The sequence below is a fragment of the Galeopterus variegatus genome, unplaced genomic scaffold, assembly GCF_000696425.1.
Source record: "Galeopterus variegatus unplaced genomic scaffold, G_variegatus-3.0.2 Scaffold1391, whole genome shotgun sequence".
Lineage (NCBI taxonomy): Eukaryota > Metazoa > Chordata > Mammalia > Dermoptera > Cynocephalidae > Galeopterus > Galeopterus variegatus.
The window spans coordinates 172,370-192,506 of NW_007727502.1; the positions used below are offsets into that span (position 1 = coordinate 172,370).

The following is a 20,137-nucleotide window of genomic DNA, read 5'->3' on the forward strand; positions in this document are numbered from 1 at the left end:
TGGCACATAGTAAGTGCTTAACAAATATTTGTAAAGTGAATCAAAGTATTTAAATACATGTTCATCACATTTTTTAAAAGGCCATACAACTTTTTGCCAGTTCTCTAATTCTAAGTCTTTCAGGTAAATGTACTTAAATATTCCCTTTGGCCAAATTTAATGGAATTTATCTTTAAATTAATTGAAATATCTAAAGTTTTTATTACTACTGAACTACTGAAGAAATACTGGCCTTTCTTAGGTCATTTCAAATTTCTTTGCTCAATAGCTGTACTCTTATAAGTATGCTAATATTTAAAAAAAGAACAAAAACGGGTGTTGAAAATTAGAAAACAGTTAAATCTTAATTTTAAAAGACAAATATAAAAAATTTTAAAAGGCATAGCAAAACCACTAAAAATTTACTAGCTTTAACATTCATCTCTTTCAGAAACAAGAAACTTAAAAGTAGTGTACATATTTTCATTCTGTTCTTAGTACTTCCGTTTTCTACATTTGACATTAAAACAGTTTGCACCTATTAAGGCTCATCTGTTTTCCTAGCATAAAAACTTATAATTGCAAACTGAATAATTTTGTCACTAAAAGTAAACAAGCATGAACTACCTATCAACCAGTTTTTGGTTCACCAATAAAAATCCATACACATCCACATTCCCTCTGGATCTACCTAAGTCTCTGATTTCTGCACTTGATATAAACATTATGTTCAACATAGAAAGAAGAACAGGAAAAAACAACAAGTCTTAGTCTTACTTATGGCCAAGGTTCAGTTTGGTCCAAGAACCCCTGAGAGCCCCAGAGACCCTCACAAATCTCATATCGGCAGATTTTCTTCCTAAACTTCAACCACAACAATGTATCACAACAGATCAAATGCAGAAACTAATAGGAATCCAGCTATCCCTTTTTAAGCCAGGCATTAAAGATGCTTACGAACATGAAAAACAACGCCACTCTTCCCATTAAATTTTTCTTTTGAAAAAGTTATTTTTCATTATTAATGTTATTTACGTGAACACTTAAATTAAGTAGCTCTTTAAGTGATTTTAAAATTTGTTTTATTCTAAAATATACTACCTAGATAAACAAGTTCTTTGGGGTCCTCAATAATTTTAATTCAGAGGTGTAAAGATCCTGAGCCATAAGGTTTGAAACCAACTGCCCTTAACCCCTGGTTGGGTGGAAAAATACAGCAGTACAGAGGAATCGATCGACTTTATCTGCCGAGTAAAATTAGACTTCATAATGCAAACCACTTTATTAAACAGATGAGCACTATAATATTTTAGGCACTAATAGTACACATCATCTCATTACCCATTGCTTCTCATATTCAATTTTACACAAAATTTGAAGAGCTACTTAATTATATGTAACTGCAGCAAAATCCCACTTATATGGACAGTGAACAATTTAATTCCTCTCTGCAGACTGAACTCATGTTTAGGTCACAATTAGTGTAGTTTTCCCATTTCACATCATCACCGCCCAAGAGTTTTCTGCACTAATTAGGCAGAAAACACAGTATACCTACTTATTCTGAAAATACTCATTGAAACAATCATTAAAACTCGTCAAAATCTGATATGAAAAGGAATACATAAGTCCCCATTTATTTTATTGTTTTATGGATTGATTTAGGCAATGCATCCACATTTTAACTGGAAAGATTACTGACTGCTAACTCTGACATGTGGACTTAAAAGCAATCCACAGCTGCCTGAAACCCAACTATTGTGTACCTCTTTAAGGCACAATTAATCACTCTCCCACCCCCCTCCCCCTCCCCAATAAATTAAGTACATGCATATATTTTTCAGCCAAAAATAAAAATAAGAGGTTATTAGAGACTTTCAGAAATAAAGACACACACATGAAAATCACTCCTAACAGTTTAAGCATGCAAACCTCTACTCGTTCTTGCCCTGGCATTTCAGAGAGGCACATACCACGTGGTATCACCTCCACCACTGTGATACCAACGTGCTGTGTGAGACTTTTGCTAAAACTTTATGGTCTTCTGTCATCCTTCATTATTTCTGTCACCTCTGCTCAATTCTCTGAGACAGGGCTTGTGCTGCATGCCTACACATGTAACTGCAGATATACATCCTATATGACCTTATATACAGTAAGCACTCAATGAATGTACAGCCATTTAAGGTCAAACAGTAGTACCAAGGAAAAAAAGTTAAATTGGAAACGAAGTCCCAAAGCTAGAGTAAATTCAATAAATTAAATGCATGCAGTAGCCTAAAGGACATGGGCATTTCCCCTCATATCTTCTTCTGCCGTCTCCTTTCTGGTCCAGAGTTAGGCTTTTATTTATTTATTTATTTTTGGTCTTTTTTCGTGACCGGTAAGGGGATGGCAACCCTTGGTGTGGTGTCGCCCACACCGCGCTCAGCCAGTGAGCACACCAGTCATTCCTATATAGGATCCGAACCCGCGGCGAGAGCGTCGCTGCGCTCCCAGCGCCACACTCTCCTGAGTGCGCCACAGGCTCAGCCCAAGTTAGGCTTTTTAATTTGACACTATTCTGAATGAACATGGCAGAAAAGATGATGATCTACAGGGACACTGAAATGGCAGAACATGAAGGTCACCTCCATAAGTCAAAGCCAGTTTACTTACATTTGGTACTTTGTGTGTAGGATGTTTTATTTCCTAGTTATAATATTGTCCCCTCCCCCCCCCAACATATTCCAGAGAAAACTTATGACACAAATTTAAAAACTAGCTACCCCTTCCTTTAATCATTTAACCATGCCTCCAAACACATCTTGATACATGACATATACTGAGATCTGTCTCAAAGAAATTTTTTAAAGTAGCTACTATTCTACACAGAGGAGTTAAGAAAAACCTAAACTTTTCAAACTGAAAAAAACATTATCTTTCCCCCAAACTCATAAGAAAAAAAGTATCAGCATGATTTAAAATTCAGTATCCCATTTTTTACCATATTAAAGATGGTCAAAATGCTGCTATGTTCAGAAAGAAGGAAAAGAGTTAAAAACTGTAGGTTACCCTAGCCAAAAGGGGGACACATTTGAGACACATTTTAGATACAGGTCTCCCTATGATCTGGCAGATGCATGTACGGATCAAACATGCATCATATGAAATGGGTACGATTTAGCCTGGTGAAAAGATGAACTCTGTAAGCACATAGCCCGGTCTGCTGAATTTCCTTGTTTTTAAGAACTTAATCCTATGCTCAGTTCTTGCATCTAAAATAAATTTAAGTTCAAGTTCACACTCCAAGAACAACTACGCAAAGAAAACCAGATATGGAAACCTCGCAACTAAGATGCATCTGCAGAGGATAACGAATGGTTTACACAGAAATAACATACTACTAACCAACTTCACATACAGATTGTGATCTCTTGCCTTTAAAACTGATTTAAAATAAAAACGAACACTCTTAAACTACAGGCAACCAGGACGCAGAATGCAACAATCAACATTTTCTAAGGGGGTCTGGGGCACATACAGTTCAAAGTGGATCTCTAAGTGAGTAACCACGGCAAACAGCTTTGCCTCCCAATCATGCCCCTCTCATCTAAACAGGTTTTGTAAAAAAGACAAGGGGGGGGAACAGCCATAGGAGAAAAAAAAAATAGTGCAGGAATAAAACCACATCACTGAGAGAGACAGGGAGAGTACGTGTGTCTGTCTGTGCCTGTGAATAAAGAAAGGCAGCGTGGGGAGGCACTTTTGCAAGGGGACCGTGTTATGTGCAGCAGGCGTTTGAGTACTTACTGTGCCCGGCTCTCTGTCTGCTCCCGAGGTTACCAAGAAACGCACAGACATGCCCGTTCAGACACAGAGGCAAGAACAGAAATAAAAAAAAGGGGGGAATAATTAGAACACAAGCCCCAAACAGTTTTAAAAATGGCTTTTATTTATATAAGTCATTGCACATTCCTAATACAGTGATTTCCTGAAAATTACAGTATTTTGTAAACATAAGATTTACAGTTTAACCATACACAAAAGCCTATTTTTTTTTATTTCTTGACAGAATAAATTACTTTTCTTCAAAAAATTAGTCAAGTGCAATTTGCCCAATATTTAATGCATACTAGAATTAAAGCCTATGAAACTAAGTAGTAACAGATGCAATTATCAAACCTTTCATTTGAACACATTCACTTTCAAATTTAACTTCTTATTTCGCCCCATTTAACATCATTACTTTCTTTGAAAATAACCCAATTAAGCAGTTAACAGTTTTCCATAATACGGTACAGGCCACTGGCATTAACCAGGCCGTTGCCAGGATGCCTGCAACCTAACGAGATCAAAAAATCTACAGATGCCCACGGCCAACCCTGCAAACTTCCAGGGTGAACTGTGTTGCAGCGGAAAGCTTTGCGCCAGTTCCTCTTATCTCACTGTTTGCGCTCTGCATGGTTGGGGCTTGCTTTAGCGATGCACACAACTCTGCAGCACTGCATGAGAATGAGGACAAGGTCCTAATCTGGCTTGCCTGGCCGCTCACCTCTGTGGTGCTCTGCATCGTGGTGCTTCTTGTCATCTTTTATTGCCAAGTGAGACTGCCCACTCAGAGCACTGGACAGCGCAAGAAGGCCGGCACTGCCCCCGAGGGGTGGAATTCCAGGAGGCTGAAGTCCTGAAGGGTGAGGCGTTAGGGGGACTGGGGGTCCATGACCGTGGGAGAGATGCTGAGCTTGCAACTGCTGCTGCTGTTGGTGGTGGCAGGAGAGGAGGAAGAGCAGGAGGAGGTGGTGGTGGCAGTGATGGTGGTGAAGACATGACAAGAGAGGATAGAGGAACAGAACAGGAGGTTGGACACACACAGAGGGGGCGAAGAAAGAGACAGAGGAAGGAAGGGGAAAAATGTCATTAGTGCTTTCAGTTCATCAGAAGCTTTCACCCACTCAGTTACCTCTCTTCACCTTCCCCAAACATAATCCTTCCATCTGCACAATCACTTGCCGGTACAACTCACCCCCTGAGTGGAGCTGTTTATTATTAGCCTGGCTAGCTAGGTTAGTAAGCATGCACATGTGAGTTAGTTCCATCTCTAAGTGCCTCTAGGGATGAAACCTAGTATGTCACCAAATCTAAGAGACCAAAGAGTTTAAGACTCCTTCTGATTTCAGAGAGGCCCAAATGGGGCAAAGGACAGTGATATGCATCCTACAACACAGTAACCATCCTGTCTACCAATTATCAGGTGACTCCACTTGACCCCCTACATTCTTGCATCAACTTAACCACCACAGTACAATGAGACAAAACCAAAATATTAACTTTAACAAACTGACTTCAGAAAAGAAGAACTAGCACCCCGTGTCCCTGTGCACCACCCAGGCAGTGTGTCCTTGTGTCATCAAGCCTCTCAGAACAGCGAGGAAGTGCTGGTGTTCCCATTTCCCAGAAGGAACAAAGGCTCAAAGGCCTGCAGCACATTGCTGATGTCCTCCCCCGAGGCAGGAAGGGCTGCAGCCACTGCAGGAATGACCTCAGGGCTGGCTGCTCTCTAGGCCCCATACCACCACTGACAAGCGAGGTGGTCTCAGGCAGCCGGGCTTGTGACTGGAAGGAACCTCAGAGATAACACTCTGTCTATCCTTTCCCTTCTCCTAAGCCCCAAACCTCAACACACACACACACACACACACTATTTTACAGGTGAAAATACCGAGACGCAGGGAGGGTAGGAGCCTGAGAGAGGAAAGCACCTTCCACCAGCTATGTGGGACTCCATCAACGGGGTCCAGGCCCATTCCCAAATGCCTTTTCCACTACCCACCTTGCCTCCCTAATTAACCCATTCCACAAGTTACAAATCTGTTCACATGAAACAACGTCATTGCTCTCAAAAGCATGCCGTATGAAACAAAAAAGCATCCAAGAAAGGGCCTCTGCACCATAAATCTGGCCACATTTCAGCTGTCCAACATTAAAACTCGTTTTTGATGAAACAGTAAAAATGATTAAAGCTCAATTTCTAAGGTATAACGTTAGAAAATTCTTAAGATTCTGATTTGTGCTCACTTCCCTGGGACTCAATCACTGGTTTTATTTATTACCCCCTTGCTTGTACTGAATATATTAAATCTTCACGCCAGGTCTTCAGTAATTCCCACCCAGACCACTGATTTTTAACTGAATCCCAAACATGCTTCCCACCCTCAAGAGTAAGAGAAAACAGCACCTTAAAACGAGAAATTCGTGTCTGCCATAATTTTACAGTACATTTTGAACCACTCCTAGCATCTTTAAAAAAATCTTTATGAGCCAACCTTCTTTTTAAACTTCAATTCCTTCCAAAGACAGCGTAGTTGTAATTAGAGGGAACATGAAAAAGGAGGTGAGGTCAGAGCGGGCAGCGTTTGTAGCATTCTTGAAAAGTATCTGTAAACTACTCATTCCCCATCTGATATCATAATAACAATTTCTTTACGCATAAGATCACCTTCCTGTCATCCCAGAGACACTAATTCTTGCTCTGTCACCTTTTAAGAGCTCGGCAATGGTGAGACATAAAACTGAAGAAGCTGGCAGCGGCCTCACGGTCCACTAGGCATGCTCATTAGCACTTAATTAGGAACTAGACACCTGCCGTAAGAAATGTGCTCGGAGGAGGATGAGGACCAGGTCTGCCCTACCAGCAATTACTATCATCACATGGAGAGTAAGAGCTATGTCCGGCTTCTGGGGGAAACGCAGTGATGCATACACAAGCAAGTGCAGTGGGGTAATTAAGCACAGCACTGATTAAAAGGAGATGAGAGAGGCTAAGCAGAAGGGAAGGAGCTTAACTACAGGGTGGAAGACACCACCCTTTCATCCCTCGCTGCATCCCCCACTCCCTAAAGTATCCAGAATGGCGACAATCAAAGATGATCTCAGAGGTTGAATTTTACAGCAGACCAAACACACACTCCAGTAACATTTGGATACAGAAGAAGGAAGTAGAGATTTTTTCCTTCCAAAACCCAAGTTAGCTTTTGGAAATGAAATAGAAGGCAGATTTTGAAGTATTATTGAAAAGAGGGGCTAGCTTACATGATAACGGGGCTTTGCCACAGCTGTGAAGTCGACCTATGTGGTCAAAGGCGACAGTTAGACCGGAAACCATCAACAGCCTGCCTGGCCAAGGAAAACTCCCACTCTTAGCCAGCTCTGGCTTTCCAGGCCCCTTGAAGAAATAGCTCAGTTATCACAGGTAGTTGGGTTCTTCCATCCTTAGCTTGGCCATCTTGAAAGATCCTTTTTTTTAATGAAAATCCTATAAAACTGCAAGGAGTACTAGGAGCAGTCAGATGGACCACACAGTTAAGATGCTGTGGTTCCAGGAAATGTGGACCCACTCCCTCACAATATGCTTCTCAATCCTGCCAGGCAGTGCTCCCAGATAATATTTCCATGTCCACTGCCCAGCCTGGGCTCAGGACACACCTGAGGCAGGGAGGGTAAGCATCAGAGCTCCCATTTCACAAAGTCAGAAAGAGAGCTACAATCCTTCTGTCCCCTTGAACAGCATTTCTCCTGTAACCCCAGCAGCCCAGCCATGTTCCCAAACACAAGGAAGAAACAGGGCAATCTCTTTCTCCACTGAAGACTTCACATCTCTCCCTGTCCAGCTAACAAGATGCCGGTGGAGAACATGCCAGACCGCATCACCCAGAGACCAGTCCACCTTCAACACCCATCCTTAGTGGCAGTGACAAACAGCAGTTTGTTCATAGATTTCATGAGTACCACCTTTGTCCCCACTTCTCAATGCTAGTCCCTACTTCTGAAAAAGGAGGATGTCATTTGCTGCCAGCTCTCGCCAAGTAAACTGGTAAAGAAGAATCAAGCCTAAACAGAGATGGCTCTGGCTTTGCTCAGAAGCAGAAGCTTAACATTAAAAATAAAGTTATTTTGAAGAGAAACATTTATTTAAATGAACAGAAGGCTGATATCTGTAAAACAGTTAACTTCAAAAGGGCAGCCCACCCCTGCCCCATCTGACCTTGGAAAAACGTTTTCTCTCAAAAAGGCTCACCTGAGACAAATTGGTACCCATCACCTTCCCCCAAAGGAAAAAGTGTGAATGCTACTTAAAGAATATACTTTACGACAAAAGTGATACTGACATTGCTGTTCAGCCAAAAACCCAATGGCCCTGCCCACTGGGGGAATTTACATGCATCTGTCCTCTATAAACCAAAACCCGCACCTATCAGTTGGAAAACTAAGAGATGTTTTGTAACACGACTGCAAGGGTGGGAATATGCTATCCAGTCATCAGTGTATAATAATTAGGAAACTTTTCTAAAGTTGATGCTTACAGATTTATACAACACAGAACACACAAACAAAACAGCTTGTCAATGGGCCGGCCCAGTGGCACTCGGATCCCATGTGCAGACCGGTTCCCGCTCACTGGCTGAGCGTGGTGCGGGCGCAACACCGAGGGTTGTGATCCCGTTGCCGGTCCCCGGTACGGGCGCGACACCGAGGGTTGCGATCCCGTTACCGGTCAGTAAAAAAAAGACAAAAAGGCAAAATAGCTTGTCAAGCTATCAGGAAAGGCATTTTTTTTTTTTTTTTTTGGTCCTTTTTGAGACCGGCTGCACCACGCTCAGCCAGTGAGTGCTGTGAGCACACCGGTCATCCCCATATAGGATCCGAACCCGCGGCGGGAGCGCTGCTGCACTCCCAGCGCCACTGAGCAGTAGTGCTTCTTAGCAATACAGCTGGTTTCTCGGGCTACCAATGTAGAATAGTGATTCTCAAATGGATCAATTTTGACACCCCTTCCCTGCTCTGCCCCAGGGACATCTGGCACTGACTGTCTAAAGACATTTATGGTTGTCACACCTGGAGGTGAAGGGGGTGTAGAGTGATGCCAGCCTCTAGCGGGTAGAAGCTGCGGATGCTGTTAAACATCCTCCTGTGCACAGGACAGCGGTCTACCACCCAGAATTATCCAGCCCAAAGTGTCAACAGTGCTGAGGCTGAGAAACTCTAGTGTAGATCTAAGCTGGGATTCTGTCCCATTACATCAGAATTCACGTTCTTGTATGACAAGCCACTTGCCAAGTCGTTTAAAAAATAAAAATACTTTTCAGCATTCAAGCATTCACTGTCCCTTCATCGCCATCCGAGTACGCTGTCACGACGCAAAAAATGAACATCTGCTTTCTAAAGCTGATTCTGCTAACAATTTCAAAATAAAACAAAACCAAAAAAAAAAAAAGGAAACTCATATTTTATAAAACAATTTGGGAAAGAGCTACATTGGGAGCTTTTACATATTGGCGTTCTGGTGCCTTGAGGGCAATTACGGAAAGGTTTAGGTTTGAAGATAAAGAAATAAATGTGCTTGCTCTAACCCAAACAATTTGAACAGCCTGAGAGTGAAATAAGTAAAACAAACAGCAAACCCTGAGTTAATGATACCAAAAACCTACAAGGAATGAAGTAACCTCATCCATGTCAAATAACAGCCACGCACTTAGAATTTTAATTCACATTTTACTCAGTGCAGCTTGAGTCAAATATGTTCCTATAATGAAACTGACTTTGCTGCTTACAGTCAAAGTTTTAATGTAATGCTGTAGTGGTTTCTACATTTTTTTTGTGTAAAACATGGGTGTAGCACATTGTTCATCACCACAGAACTGCAAATACAATTAGAAAGAACACTCTGAAAATAAAGGCCGACGCCTGCCTTTTCCTCACTCGATGCTCAGCTCCATGCCACCAGCCACTGAGCCAACTTTAATTTCTGAAGTTTAACCTACTTTACAACTTCAGGAAAAACTGTGTCACAGAAATCACAAATATAACCCAACTAGAACTAAAACCCTGCCCCAAAATGGCATCTCTAATGCTAAGAGTGACAGCAAGTGGCATTTATAACACTTGGTATTTGAACACTTTTAAAAGGGAACAGAAATGTAAAAAGTAGCATTTGTTGACAGTTCTCTCCAAGTCACTCTTCCCTGATTTCTGCTATTTCCCTGTTCTTTAAAACACTCAGTTCTTATCTTGGCAGACTGAAGAAAAAGGAAAATTGGTATGCTACGTGAACAAGTGGAAAGGCTGTCTGGCAGCAGGAACGTGAAGGACGCTACTGCAAAAGTTATCTGAAAACCTCCCATTACGTGAATGGCCTCTCGCGTAAAGAAGGGCAAGAGTGATAAACAGGTAGAAACCCCTTACTGGGGCCCACAAGTCTCCAGCCACTTGAAAACAATAATAAAAAAATAAAACAATAATCCACTAAAAGGCCCCATCTCAATGCAGGAGCACACAGAAAATGATGTGTGCAATGTAAGGAATGGGAGAAAATATTTGCAATCCATACATCAGAAAAGGGGTTCATATCCAAAATACTACATATAAGAAACTCAATAGCAAAAATAAACAAAAAACCCATTTAAAAAATGGCAAAGGACCTGAATAGACATTTCTCCGAAGACAACATACAAATGGCCAACAGGTATACGAAAAAATGCTCAATATCACTTATCAGAGAAATGCAAATGAAAACCACAATGAAGTATCACCTCACACCTGTTAGAACGGCTGTTATCAAAAAGATCAAAGTTAACACGTACTGGCAAGGGTGTAGAGAAAGGGAAACCCTTGTACACTGTTGGTGGGAATGTAAATTAGTACTGCCATTATGGAAAACAGTATGGAGGGTCCTCAAAAAACTAAAAATAGAACTATGTGATCTGGCAATTCCACTTCCAGGTATAAACCCAGGGGAAATAAAATCAGTATGTTGAAGATATATATGCACTCCCATCTTCATTGCTATTTTATTCACAATAGCCAAGATACGGAATCAACCTAAATGTCTGTCGACGGATAAATGGATTTTTAAAATACGGTATGTATACACAACAGAATACAAGTTGGCCTTAAAAAAGAAGAAAGTCCTGCCATCTGTGACAACATGGATGAACCTGGAGGATATTATGCCAAGTGAAATAAACCAGGCAAAGAAAGACAAGTATGTTCTCACTTATATGTAGAATCTCAAAGAGTACAACTCACAGAAGCAGAGAGAAGAACGGTGGTTGCCGGGGCAGGGAATGGGAAGATGTTGGTGAAAGGGTACAAAATTTCAGGTATGACAGATAAATAAGTTCTGGAGATTTAGTGTACAGCACGGTGACTGTAGTCAATGATACTGTATTATACACTTGAAATTTGCTAAGAGGGTAGGTTGATTCACAACACAGACTATGTGAGGTGATAAATATGCTAACTAACTTGGTCATTTCACAATGTATATGTATCTCAAGACATCAAGTTATATACCTTAAATATATACAATTTCTATTTGTCAATGATACTCCAATACGGCTGAATAAATAACAGAAACTGACACATACAGGCAACACTGATGGCACATATGCAGGCAGCCTCCAGGATGATGAGCCTACACCTGAGAAGGATTTGAACTCGTCTTTATTCTCTGTACATTTCAACTAATCCCCAGGCCAACTCATCCAACACCACCTTGCCTGCATGACCATTTCGATTGTGACAAAGATCAGAGCCCTAGAACTGAAAGGCCTGAATTAGAAGAAGTCTTAAAAAGCTATGTTTAGGTAGATCCACTTCAAAAACCACACAGGTTTGGGATAAAAAAGATGCTCAACATCATGAGCCCTCAGGAAAATGCAAATCAAAACCACAAGGAGATAGTACTTCAGACCCACTAGGATGGCTACAACAAGAAAGACACTAACAAGTGCTGGAGAAGACGGAGAGAAACTGGAACTCTCCTTAACAACTTTGGGAATATAAAAAAAAATGGTGCAGCCACTCTGGAAAATAGTCTGGCAGTTGTTCAAGAAGTTAGACATGAAGTTATCCTAGGACCCAGCAACTACACCCCTAGGTATAGACCCAAGAGAAAACAAGACATATCCACACAAAAACATGCACATAAATATTCATAGCAGCATTACTCATAACAGCCAACAAGCTGAAATAACCTAAGTGTCCATCAACTTACAAATGGATTAACAAATATGGTATATTGATGCAATAAAATATTATTGTCAATAAAAAGGACTGAAGTACTAGTACGTGCTACAACATGGATAAACCTTAAAAACATTACGCTGGCCCGGCCCGTGGCTCACTCGGGAGAGTGCGGTGCTGGTAACACCAAGGCCCCGGGTTCGGATCCTATATAGGGATGGCCGGTTTGCTCACTGGCTGAGCGTGGTGCTGACAACACCAAGCCAAGGGTTGAGATTCCCTTACCGGTCATCTTTAAAACAAACAAACAAACAAACAAACAAAAAAACATTATGCTAAGCAAAAGAAGCCAGACACAAAAGGCTACATATTATATGATTCTATTTATTTGAAATGGCCAGAATAGGCAAATCCAGAGACAGAAAGCAGATGGGTAGGTCCTAGGGGTCAGGGAAGGGGGCGTGGGCAGTAAATTGCTAATGCACATGGGGTTTTCTTTATAGGTTGATGAAAATGTTCTAGAATTAAAGAGTAGAGACATTGCATAACTTTGTGAATATTCTGAAAACCACTTCATTGTATGCTTTAGAAGGGTAAATTTGATGATATGTAAATCCTATCTCAATTAAAAAATAACTAACAAACACATAGGCGTAATTCCTAAATGAGGTGCTCTACCTTCTACTCTGGAGCTTTTTTCTCCCTCTGGGAAAAAAAAAGGAAATATGTAATGCCTTATTCCAAGAAATCAAGTAAAAACCATACAAAAATATGTAGGGAAATTAAAAGGTAAACAATGCTTCCATAACTTTTAGTTACTGAGAAGTAACTAAAAAGCAGAATAACTATACAGAGGAACCCAGCATCAGACCACGCTCTGCATTTGTCAGAAACACCTATAGTTGTACTCTTGGGGGGGGCGGGGGGCGCGACACTTAACCAAAGGAGAAGAAAGATGCATAAAACACTTCCTAGCAATATTGCTCCTTCCCTTTGGAAATTTAATAAAAGGGCTAGACTAGTGAAATTTAAGTGGAGGGTATGTCACTAAATATCAGTTAGTAGAGCTAAAAGATCAATGTTTGTTGTAGCGATTTTATCTTCTCCTCTTGATAGGAGGATATGCATTATTCTCCAGGGCGAATTTGTTTTATAAAGAAACTTACAGCTGGGTTATTGATGGGCTTTCCAGGGATTAACTGCATACTCATAAGAATAAGAGGCTAACCTCATCCTCTTAAACTTCACACACTACAATCCCATAGACAGCTGACAGCTATAGCCAAAGGAGAAAAATAATCCAACATTTTGCTAATCCTTAAACCAATCATCTCATGGTGCAGTGGAGAGCCCTTTAGGGCTACATCTCAATCTCTTAGGGACAGAAAGGCTCCTTCTGCAGATTCATCAGCAGACTGTATTCACAGCCATCCCCTAACACAAACACACAGAGTCAGACACTACAAAATACCCTAGACTTTTATTTCATACAAAGTCGCTTTAAAGTATACAGAACTATAAATTTGACTATGAAACAGGCATATACAAATCTGGCCAATAACTGAAGCCCCATAAACCTTGACAGAAATTATACTTATGGAAAATACATTAGGCTACATCCAAATAAATAAGGAAGGAAAACAAGGTTGCCTAAATTAACTTGGGTTCCTTAAGTTCACAGGTATTACTATAGGAAACTGCTCAAATTTTCTTATACCCAACAGTCAGCACTGAGGCCATCCTCAGAAATTGGCATTTTGTGGATGGGAAGGACAATCCCCACTGGTCATCGGGCCATTCTTCTAACTCTCTGTCTCTCCTTCCATCTTTATCACAATGTAATCTTTCAGTGTCAGTAAAGCCACTGTCTGCTGCCTTCTTTATGTTGAGTAAGGAAACCACTGAAGTCTTCTCAGATTTTTGCTCTTAATTCTGTCTCCATCTGTTCTCAAAACTTAATTTCTTCCTCTCGGTTTTGAACTCTTAAGTTTGTTCATCAAAAGCTAAAAGGCAGTGCTTTTTCACTGCTGTGTCCTTGTTAAAAGGCCTTCATGCACAACAACTTCATGGCAGGAGCAGAGCATCTGGCTGGGTCTAATCTCAAACACCCACAACCATGTAACCACCAGAAAACACAAAGGAGGTGACCCGCTGCTCGGAGCAGCCACCCCTACAAGGGCTTGACCAACCAAACCCTCGGGTCTGCTACAGGCACTTAGAGAAACTGTGCAGACAAAAGTGCAGTTCAGAGAGTCAGGTGCATGTGCTAGGAGGCGGCTGCCGGCCACGGTCTCATCCCCACAAAAACTGTGAAGGTAGATGGCATCATCCCTCTCCAGATGTGGACACAGATGGGGTTAACTGACTGTAGGAGATGACAAAGCTAATAAATGGCAGCCAAGCGTCCTACCCAAGCCCATTTGATCCCAGGCCCATGCTTTGTCCAAGGTAACACAATACAAACGCTCTTTATATAGACTACCACAAACGCCATGAAGCTGGACAGCAGGTGGTTGGAAAGAGAATATAAAACTGAGCGACTGTCTTCTTTAAAAAAGGAAATCACATTCCACTAATATACACATACATATTTTTTAAAATTTTTTACTCAAAAAGCAACCATCTTTCTTCAGTAGATGGAGAAAAATTGACTGGTAAAGATAAGGGAACATGCCAGGGTGATAAAAACTACCTGCACTATGGAATGTGGGCTACTGGGTATATGCAGGTTTCAAAAATAATTAAGCTGTACATTGAAGATCTGTGCATTTCACTATATTGAAATTATACATCAAGTGAAAAAACAAATCCATGTGTGTAAAGATACATATTATTTGTTATGTAAACCTGATTAAAAGAGAGTATTAATTATTTGGAATGCCAATCCAACTAAAATCAATTATTTAGTATCTATCAGAGGAGGTACAACAAAGCTTCTAGTTCTGAACTTCCCAAATATTAAAGTGGGGAGTGGTCTTAAGGAGTTTTTCAATTTTCCCTGCGTTCAGGTAGCCATTAGCCATTCCATAAATAAGATGTTACATTTTATAACAAGTTTGGTTTTCCTTTCAAATTTTCACTCTTAATTCCAAATTAAAAAAAAAAAATTAAGGAATGGAGCTCAAAGTGTGAAGATGATCCTGATCTAAAGAACTCAAGATTTCAAATCAGTAAATTCCCTTTCCACAATGCAACTTGTTTTCTGATGACTAAGTGAGCTGTGTGTCAAACCACATAAACTGTGCCTGCTAAGATCTCTGCATTATTAATTGACCTTGTTATTGTTGTAAGAATACAACATGTTGAGTAGCAAGTGTCTAAGAAAAATTCAAAAAGCAAAATTGCAGTTATTATTCAGCTGGTCATCATCAAATTTGCTACCAGGCAAAACTATTTTAAAAAAAGGTCTAATAAAAATATTTCAATACTTTCTCCAACTATCAAAGATCCAAGAAGCTTACCTTTCTTAAACACCAGCACTCTACATAAGTCGAAGGAAGGGGCTATGGTGGAAAGGAATTAAAATTCAGTATTTTCTGTCAGATATGAGAACTGGGACTCCTATGCTGGTGAGAAATGGTTACCACCAATTCATTCAACAAAGATGGGAAAAATACAACCTCTGTCTTCCTCTTAAAAGAACACTCACAGGCCCAGGACTCACTTTGAGCTTACGTAGAAGTTTGGTGTCCTTGAGAAGATTTAACTTTACAGGTTTACTAAAGAGAAATATCTCTAGCCCTGCCAAGCAACCAGTAAGCTCCTTGACTGCACCTTAACGGGAATAAGAATGTTTCAGCTCATTTGCATTTTAAAGGGTACTCTTTTGTGATCTTTCACACTTGTAATAGATATCTAAACCGTTAAATTACTATTTCATTTCTTAGCCTAAAAGTCGACGCAGACTGAGCGTGGCCTCTCCCATTGTTCTGCACCCTAAGTCGGTTCCTGAACAATACTGACAGCTGCTATCACACCAGGCTGCATTTACTCTGAGCACAGCTGCTGCTTGTAGGAACAGACAGTCTCCTGTACCTCCTCCCCTCTGGGGAGACAGGTTGACACACTACATGTTCAATGAAGGGGTGCAAAGGTCCACTGAATTGTCAACCCAATTTTATGCTACTTCGATTTTCCAGGACACACACAATTCCTTTCAAGCAAAAATCAAACATATGCCAGAGCATGAAATTTATGGTGTGAGATAATTATTGATCACTACAAACTTTAAAAGAGCCTTCTGACGTAAATTAATATGCTGATTCAAAAACTGCAATGATAAAAACTGCACATGCCAGTATGCTGAAGACAAGCAGTGGGCGTAAGTCTTGTGTTGGGCCTAGTTCACCGATTTGGGTTAAAGGTTGCTACTCTATCAGACTAATCTGCCTTTATAATCTCAACAACATTTTTCCTGGAAGAAAGCCATTCATAAAATTAGATTCATCTGCCCTTCTAAAATGACCAGCTATTTTTATTTCCTGATTCAATTCAAAATGGGTATTAACTATAAACATCTGGTTAATACAATTTCCTCCTTTCTAAGGTGTAGGTCCAAAGTAGAAGGTTCATGAAAGTTGAGCAGTTCACTGGAGGATTTAAAGGCAAGAGTTTTGCCATCAAGAAATTATATATAAAAATGTACAGTCTATCAGAAAACAAACATGTCCCACAAAGTTTAACTGGGTACTTGAGAACTGCTTTGCATATGTTTTCCTTTAATCAAAAAAGGCTTTTCCATCCTCATTCATTTGGGTTAAAAAATTCTGTGCTCAAGCTACAAGTACAATTCACTATTAGTCGTTGCTAATCAAACACAGTACATGCAAAAGTACCAGTGAATATTTGATTTGATCTCTGAAATAAAGCAATTCATTACACAAGAAAAGGGTACGGAAGGCAGCAGACAATGCAGATGTAATTGTGTTTTTTAGAGAGCCCACTAAGTAACAGTCAAAAATGTGATACTGAAGGGAGAGAGAGGCAGAGCCTGGATCAGGGGGGGGAAGAGGAGGGAGAATTGTTTATGCAGAGCTAAGCTGTCAAGTGTAATAAAGCAGCTTGAATAAAATTTAAGCTGAAAATCCACTGAAGCTCCCCATTTCAGGGAGGAAAAAGCTATTAAAAGGAAATGAAGGTCACCCTCCCAGTTTATTTCACCTAATTGACTGCCAATAGCTTACCAAAGACAACCCAACTGCAGATCTGCAATTGAGAAATTGATGAAAGGAGAGTTTTCAAGCTGAGGCTCCATTCTTTAATCCTCCTTGGCTCTTATGTTTTTTCTCCATCTCCAGTTGGGATGTAATTTTAAGCCCTGATGGATTAACTGGTTCCATTGTCTGTGGCCGTCATTGGACTATGGCACTCTTAATCCGTACAGCAGCATGTCTAATTATCATTACAAAGTGTCTGAGGGAACTATAAAGACCAGCAGGGCATCTTCTCACAAGCAATTAACATAAATTGATAAATGAGTGATTTGAATCCGCTCAAGGCACTCACTTATGAATAAAATCAGAAAGGACAGTCTCTTGTTTCAGCTACTTCTTTCACTTAGTCTGGGAGGGGCAGAACACATGAGAATCGTCCTGCGTCCAGCAGTGATGGGGGATGGACTCCTGCAGGGGATGGAAGGCACGGTTCACTGGGTTCGTTAATGCAGAGCAAATGACTTGTGATTGACAAGCAGTCTCCAGCAAGGAGCACTGACTGGACTCCATGGAGGAGAGCAAAAAACCTGGTAAAAGGCTAGAGAGCACTAGGGCAGACAATTAACACCTCTTCCTCAGCAAGAGAGCCTTCCTTTCATTGCTGTGCCACTTAAAAATGGACGAAAAGAAGCCCGCAAAAGAAAAAGAGTACACAGTTGAACAGGTTCAAATACCCTAGAAAGCAAAAGGCAAAAGCAAAGACAACTAAATGAAATGATGATGCAGAGACCTGCCTTGACCTTACTGTGATCAAACGTGAGACAGAAGTGAGGAAAGTATTTAAAACTCTGACCTAAAGCTTTCACTCGACTAATGGAGCAAAGCTGTTAGTTTAGGTGTCACATGATAAACTACATTTATTTTCCCATTTAAAAGTAATTTTTCTTCCCATCCAAAAATGTTTTTCCTATCATTTTCCTTATGCTAAGCCCTCTTGCTTTATACACCTCAACACACCCCAAAACCCTCTGCTCTCACCCTTATCAAATAGGTCAACGTTAAATTACACAAATTATATATATATATAAATATATATCTTAAGCCATCGAATTAATAAGAAATGAAAGCTGGTTATACACACTGTAGGAGGTAGACCTGGTAGGCCACGTACCCCGATGATAGCATTCAACTCGGCCATGGTCACCTGCTTGGCTCGTTCGACAGCCTGGGCCACCTGTTGTTGATGCTTTTAAAACAAGAAAAAGGGTTAGCAATAGCCAAGAACTTTGCTGTATGTCCTAACAACAAAAAGACAAATGCTACATGCAATGCAGGCTGAAGTATGAGGATTTAAACATGTATTTCTCAACCACACATAATTTCATAGAACACAGGAAAAGAAAACCTGAGAGTGGTGCTTCTCTTATTTCTGGACAACACGAGTCACCACTTAATGTCCGGTGGTAATTTTTGGCTTGGAATGGCAGAAAGCCAAAAAGGACATTAAGAATGATAACTTGAGGCCTCAGAAAATAAATAGAACAGAATCTGGAAGATGACCCAAATTCAAAGAAGTGGTTTCTGGTAAGTTTGGGCAGAAGTTTACTGCAATTTTAAAACACCTGTTTCAATACTTAAAATTTAAATCTGCGATCACATCTCTGATCAACAAATCTCAATCTACCAGTAGTTTTTGGAAACCCTAGGAATTTCTTTTGTTCTTTTACCCTTTTAATTTTTCACCCTCCACAGGGAAAAGGAACCCTCAGTTCAGACGACAGAAACTCACCCTGTACACCTCTCAAGTCCACCCAGAAATAAAAACGAACTCATAAGTTTGCTTTGGGAGGCATGAGACTGTAGGTAGCAGAAAGACCAGGATCACCAATGTCTAACAACTAGATTCAAAAGGCCAACAAATGAAAACTGTAACATCTCACAAATGTTGTGCTTGGAAGAGGCTGCTAAAACAACAGCAGAGATGGTGGCTGTCTAGTATGGAGCAGTAGCTGCCCACGAGAACAGACACCCAGGATTCTGACTCCCAGTCCAATAAACTATACAGTCTGCCTCCAGATACATTCATCCTGAAGGCACTTAAAACACATCATGGCATTCGTTAGCTTGTATCCAAAAGGAAGGTAAACTTTTCAAGGCAAAACTAAAATATAATGGTCTTGAGTCAATTTCATAGATTACTCATATAAAGAGCTTTTCCCCTCAAAATATTAAGGCTAAACTTCTATGACTTTGTAAGTAAATAAAATAGCTTACATATCTATGTGACATGAAATTAACATAATGTGAATACTATTTCATCCTGATAACTCATCCACTTCTTCCGAGGACAGCATTCAGTCAACCGACTTGATACACAAACACAAATGAAGTATCTGCTTCCATGGTAAAGTCAACCCTGATGGAACCATTTTAAAAGTCAGTACAAGAAAAGTTCTCTATTTAAAAGATACAAAGGACACCTGAATCATCAGTAGCTATCAAGCTTATACTACCCAAAGAAAACAAAAACTTTATGTTTGATAGTCACTTTGCAGTTTTCCACAGAAAAAAATTAATTTGGGGGTGAGCTACTGTCACCCCTTCTACAGTGTGCCCTCAGATGTGTTAAGATAGTCTAGCAGGGGGTTTACACACTTCAGCTGTAACAGATGTTCTTCACACTTGTTCCTTGTGATAAAATTAACATCTTAAAACCAGCTAATTTGCAAACAGAGAAGCAACATAATTGCACTTTAACAGCTGAACAGTTTTACTTACTTCCTGAGACAGAAATGGGATGACTTGTGCACAAATCGTATTCAGTCTCTTGGCGATTTCAGTCTATAAAGACAAAGCCATACAAATGTTTAGAATACTTCACAATCAGTTCAGAAAGGTAAAAACTTCATACCTCCAACACTTTAGTCTTCCTCCACCACACTCTGGAAGGCATAAAACTGTTTGCCCAGGTTATGTTACTAATATTTATCTTGAGATAAACA

General features: G+C 40.3%; 1 protein-coding gene across 5 annotated transcripts in view; it reads right to left on the bottom strand.

Moving 5' to 3' along the window:
* TLE1 (transducin-like enhancer of split 1 (E(sp1) homolog, Drosophila)) overlaps positions 1-20,137 on the bottom strand; it is an 82,695-nt gene that overhangs the window by 37,066 nt on the left and 25,492 nt on the right. For 2 of the 5 annotated variants that reach the window (XM_008576716.1, XM_008576719.1), the window contains exons 5-8: positions 19,914-19,976; positions 18,307-18,381; positions 4,514-4,718; positions 3,772-3,788 (exon numbers count right to left, since the gene is read on the bottom strand). In XM_008576716.1, coding sequence (XP_008574938.1) covers positions 3,772-3,788; positions 4,514-4,718; positions 18,307-18,381; positions 19,914-19,976 — 360 coding nt within the window. The remainder of the gene's footprint in view (positions 1-3,771; positions 3,789-4,513; positions 4,719-18,306; positions 18,382-19,913; positions 19,977-20,137) is intronic. The other 3 variants (XM_008576721.1, XM_008576717.1, XM_008576718.1) reach the window with 2 other exon arrangements.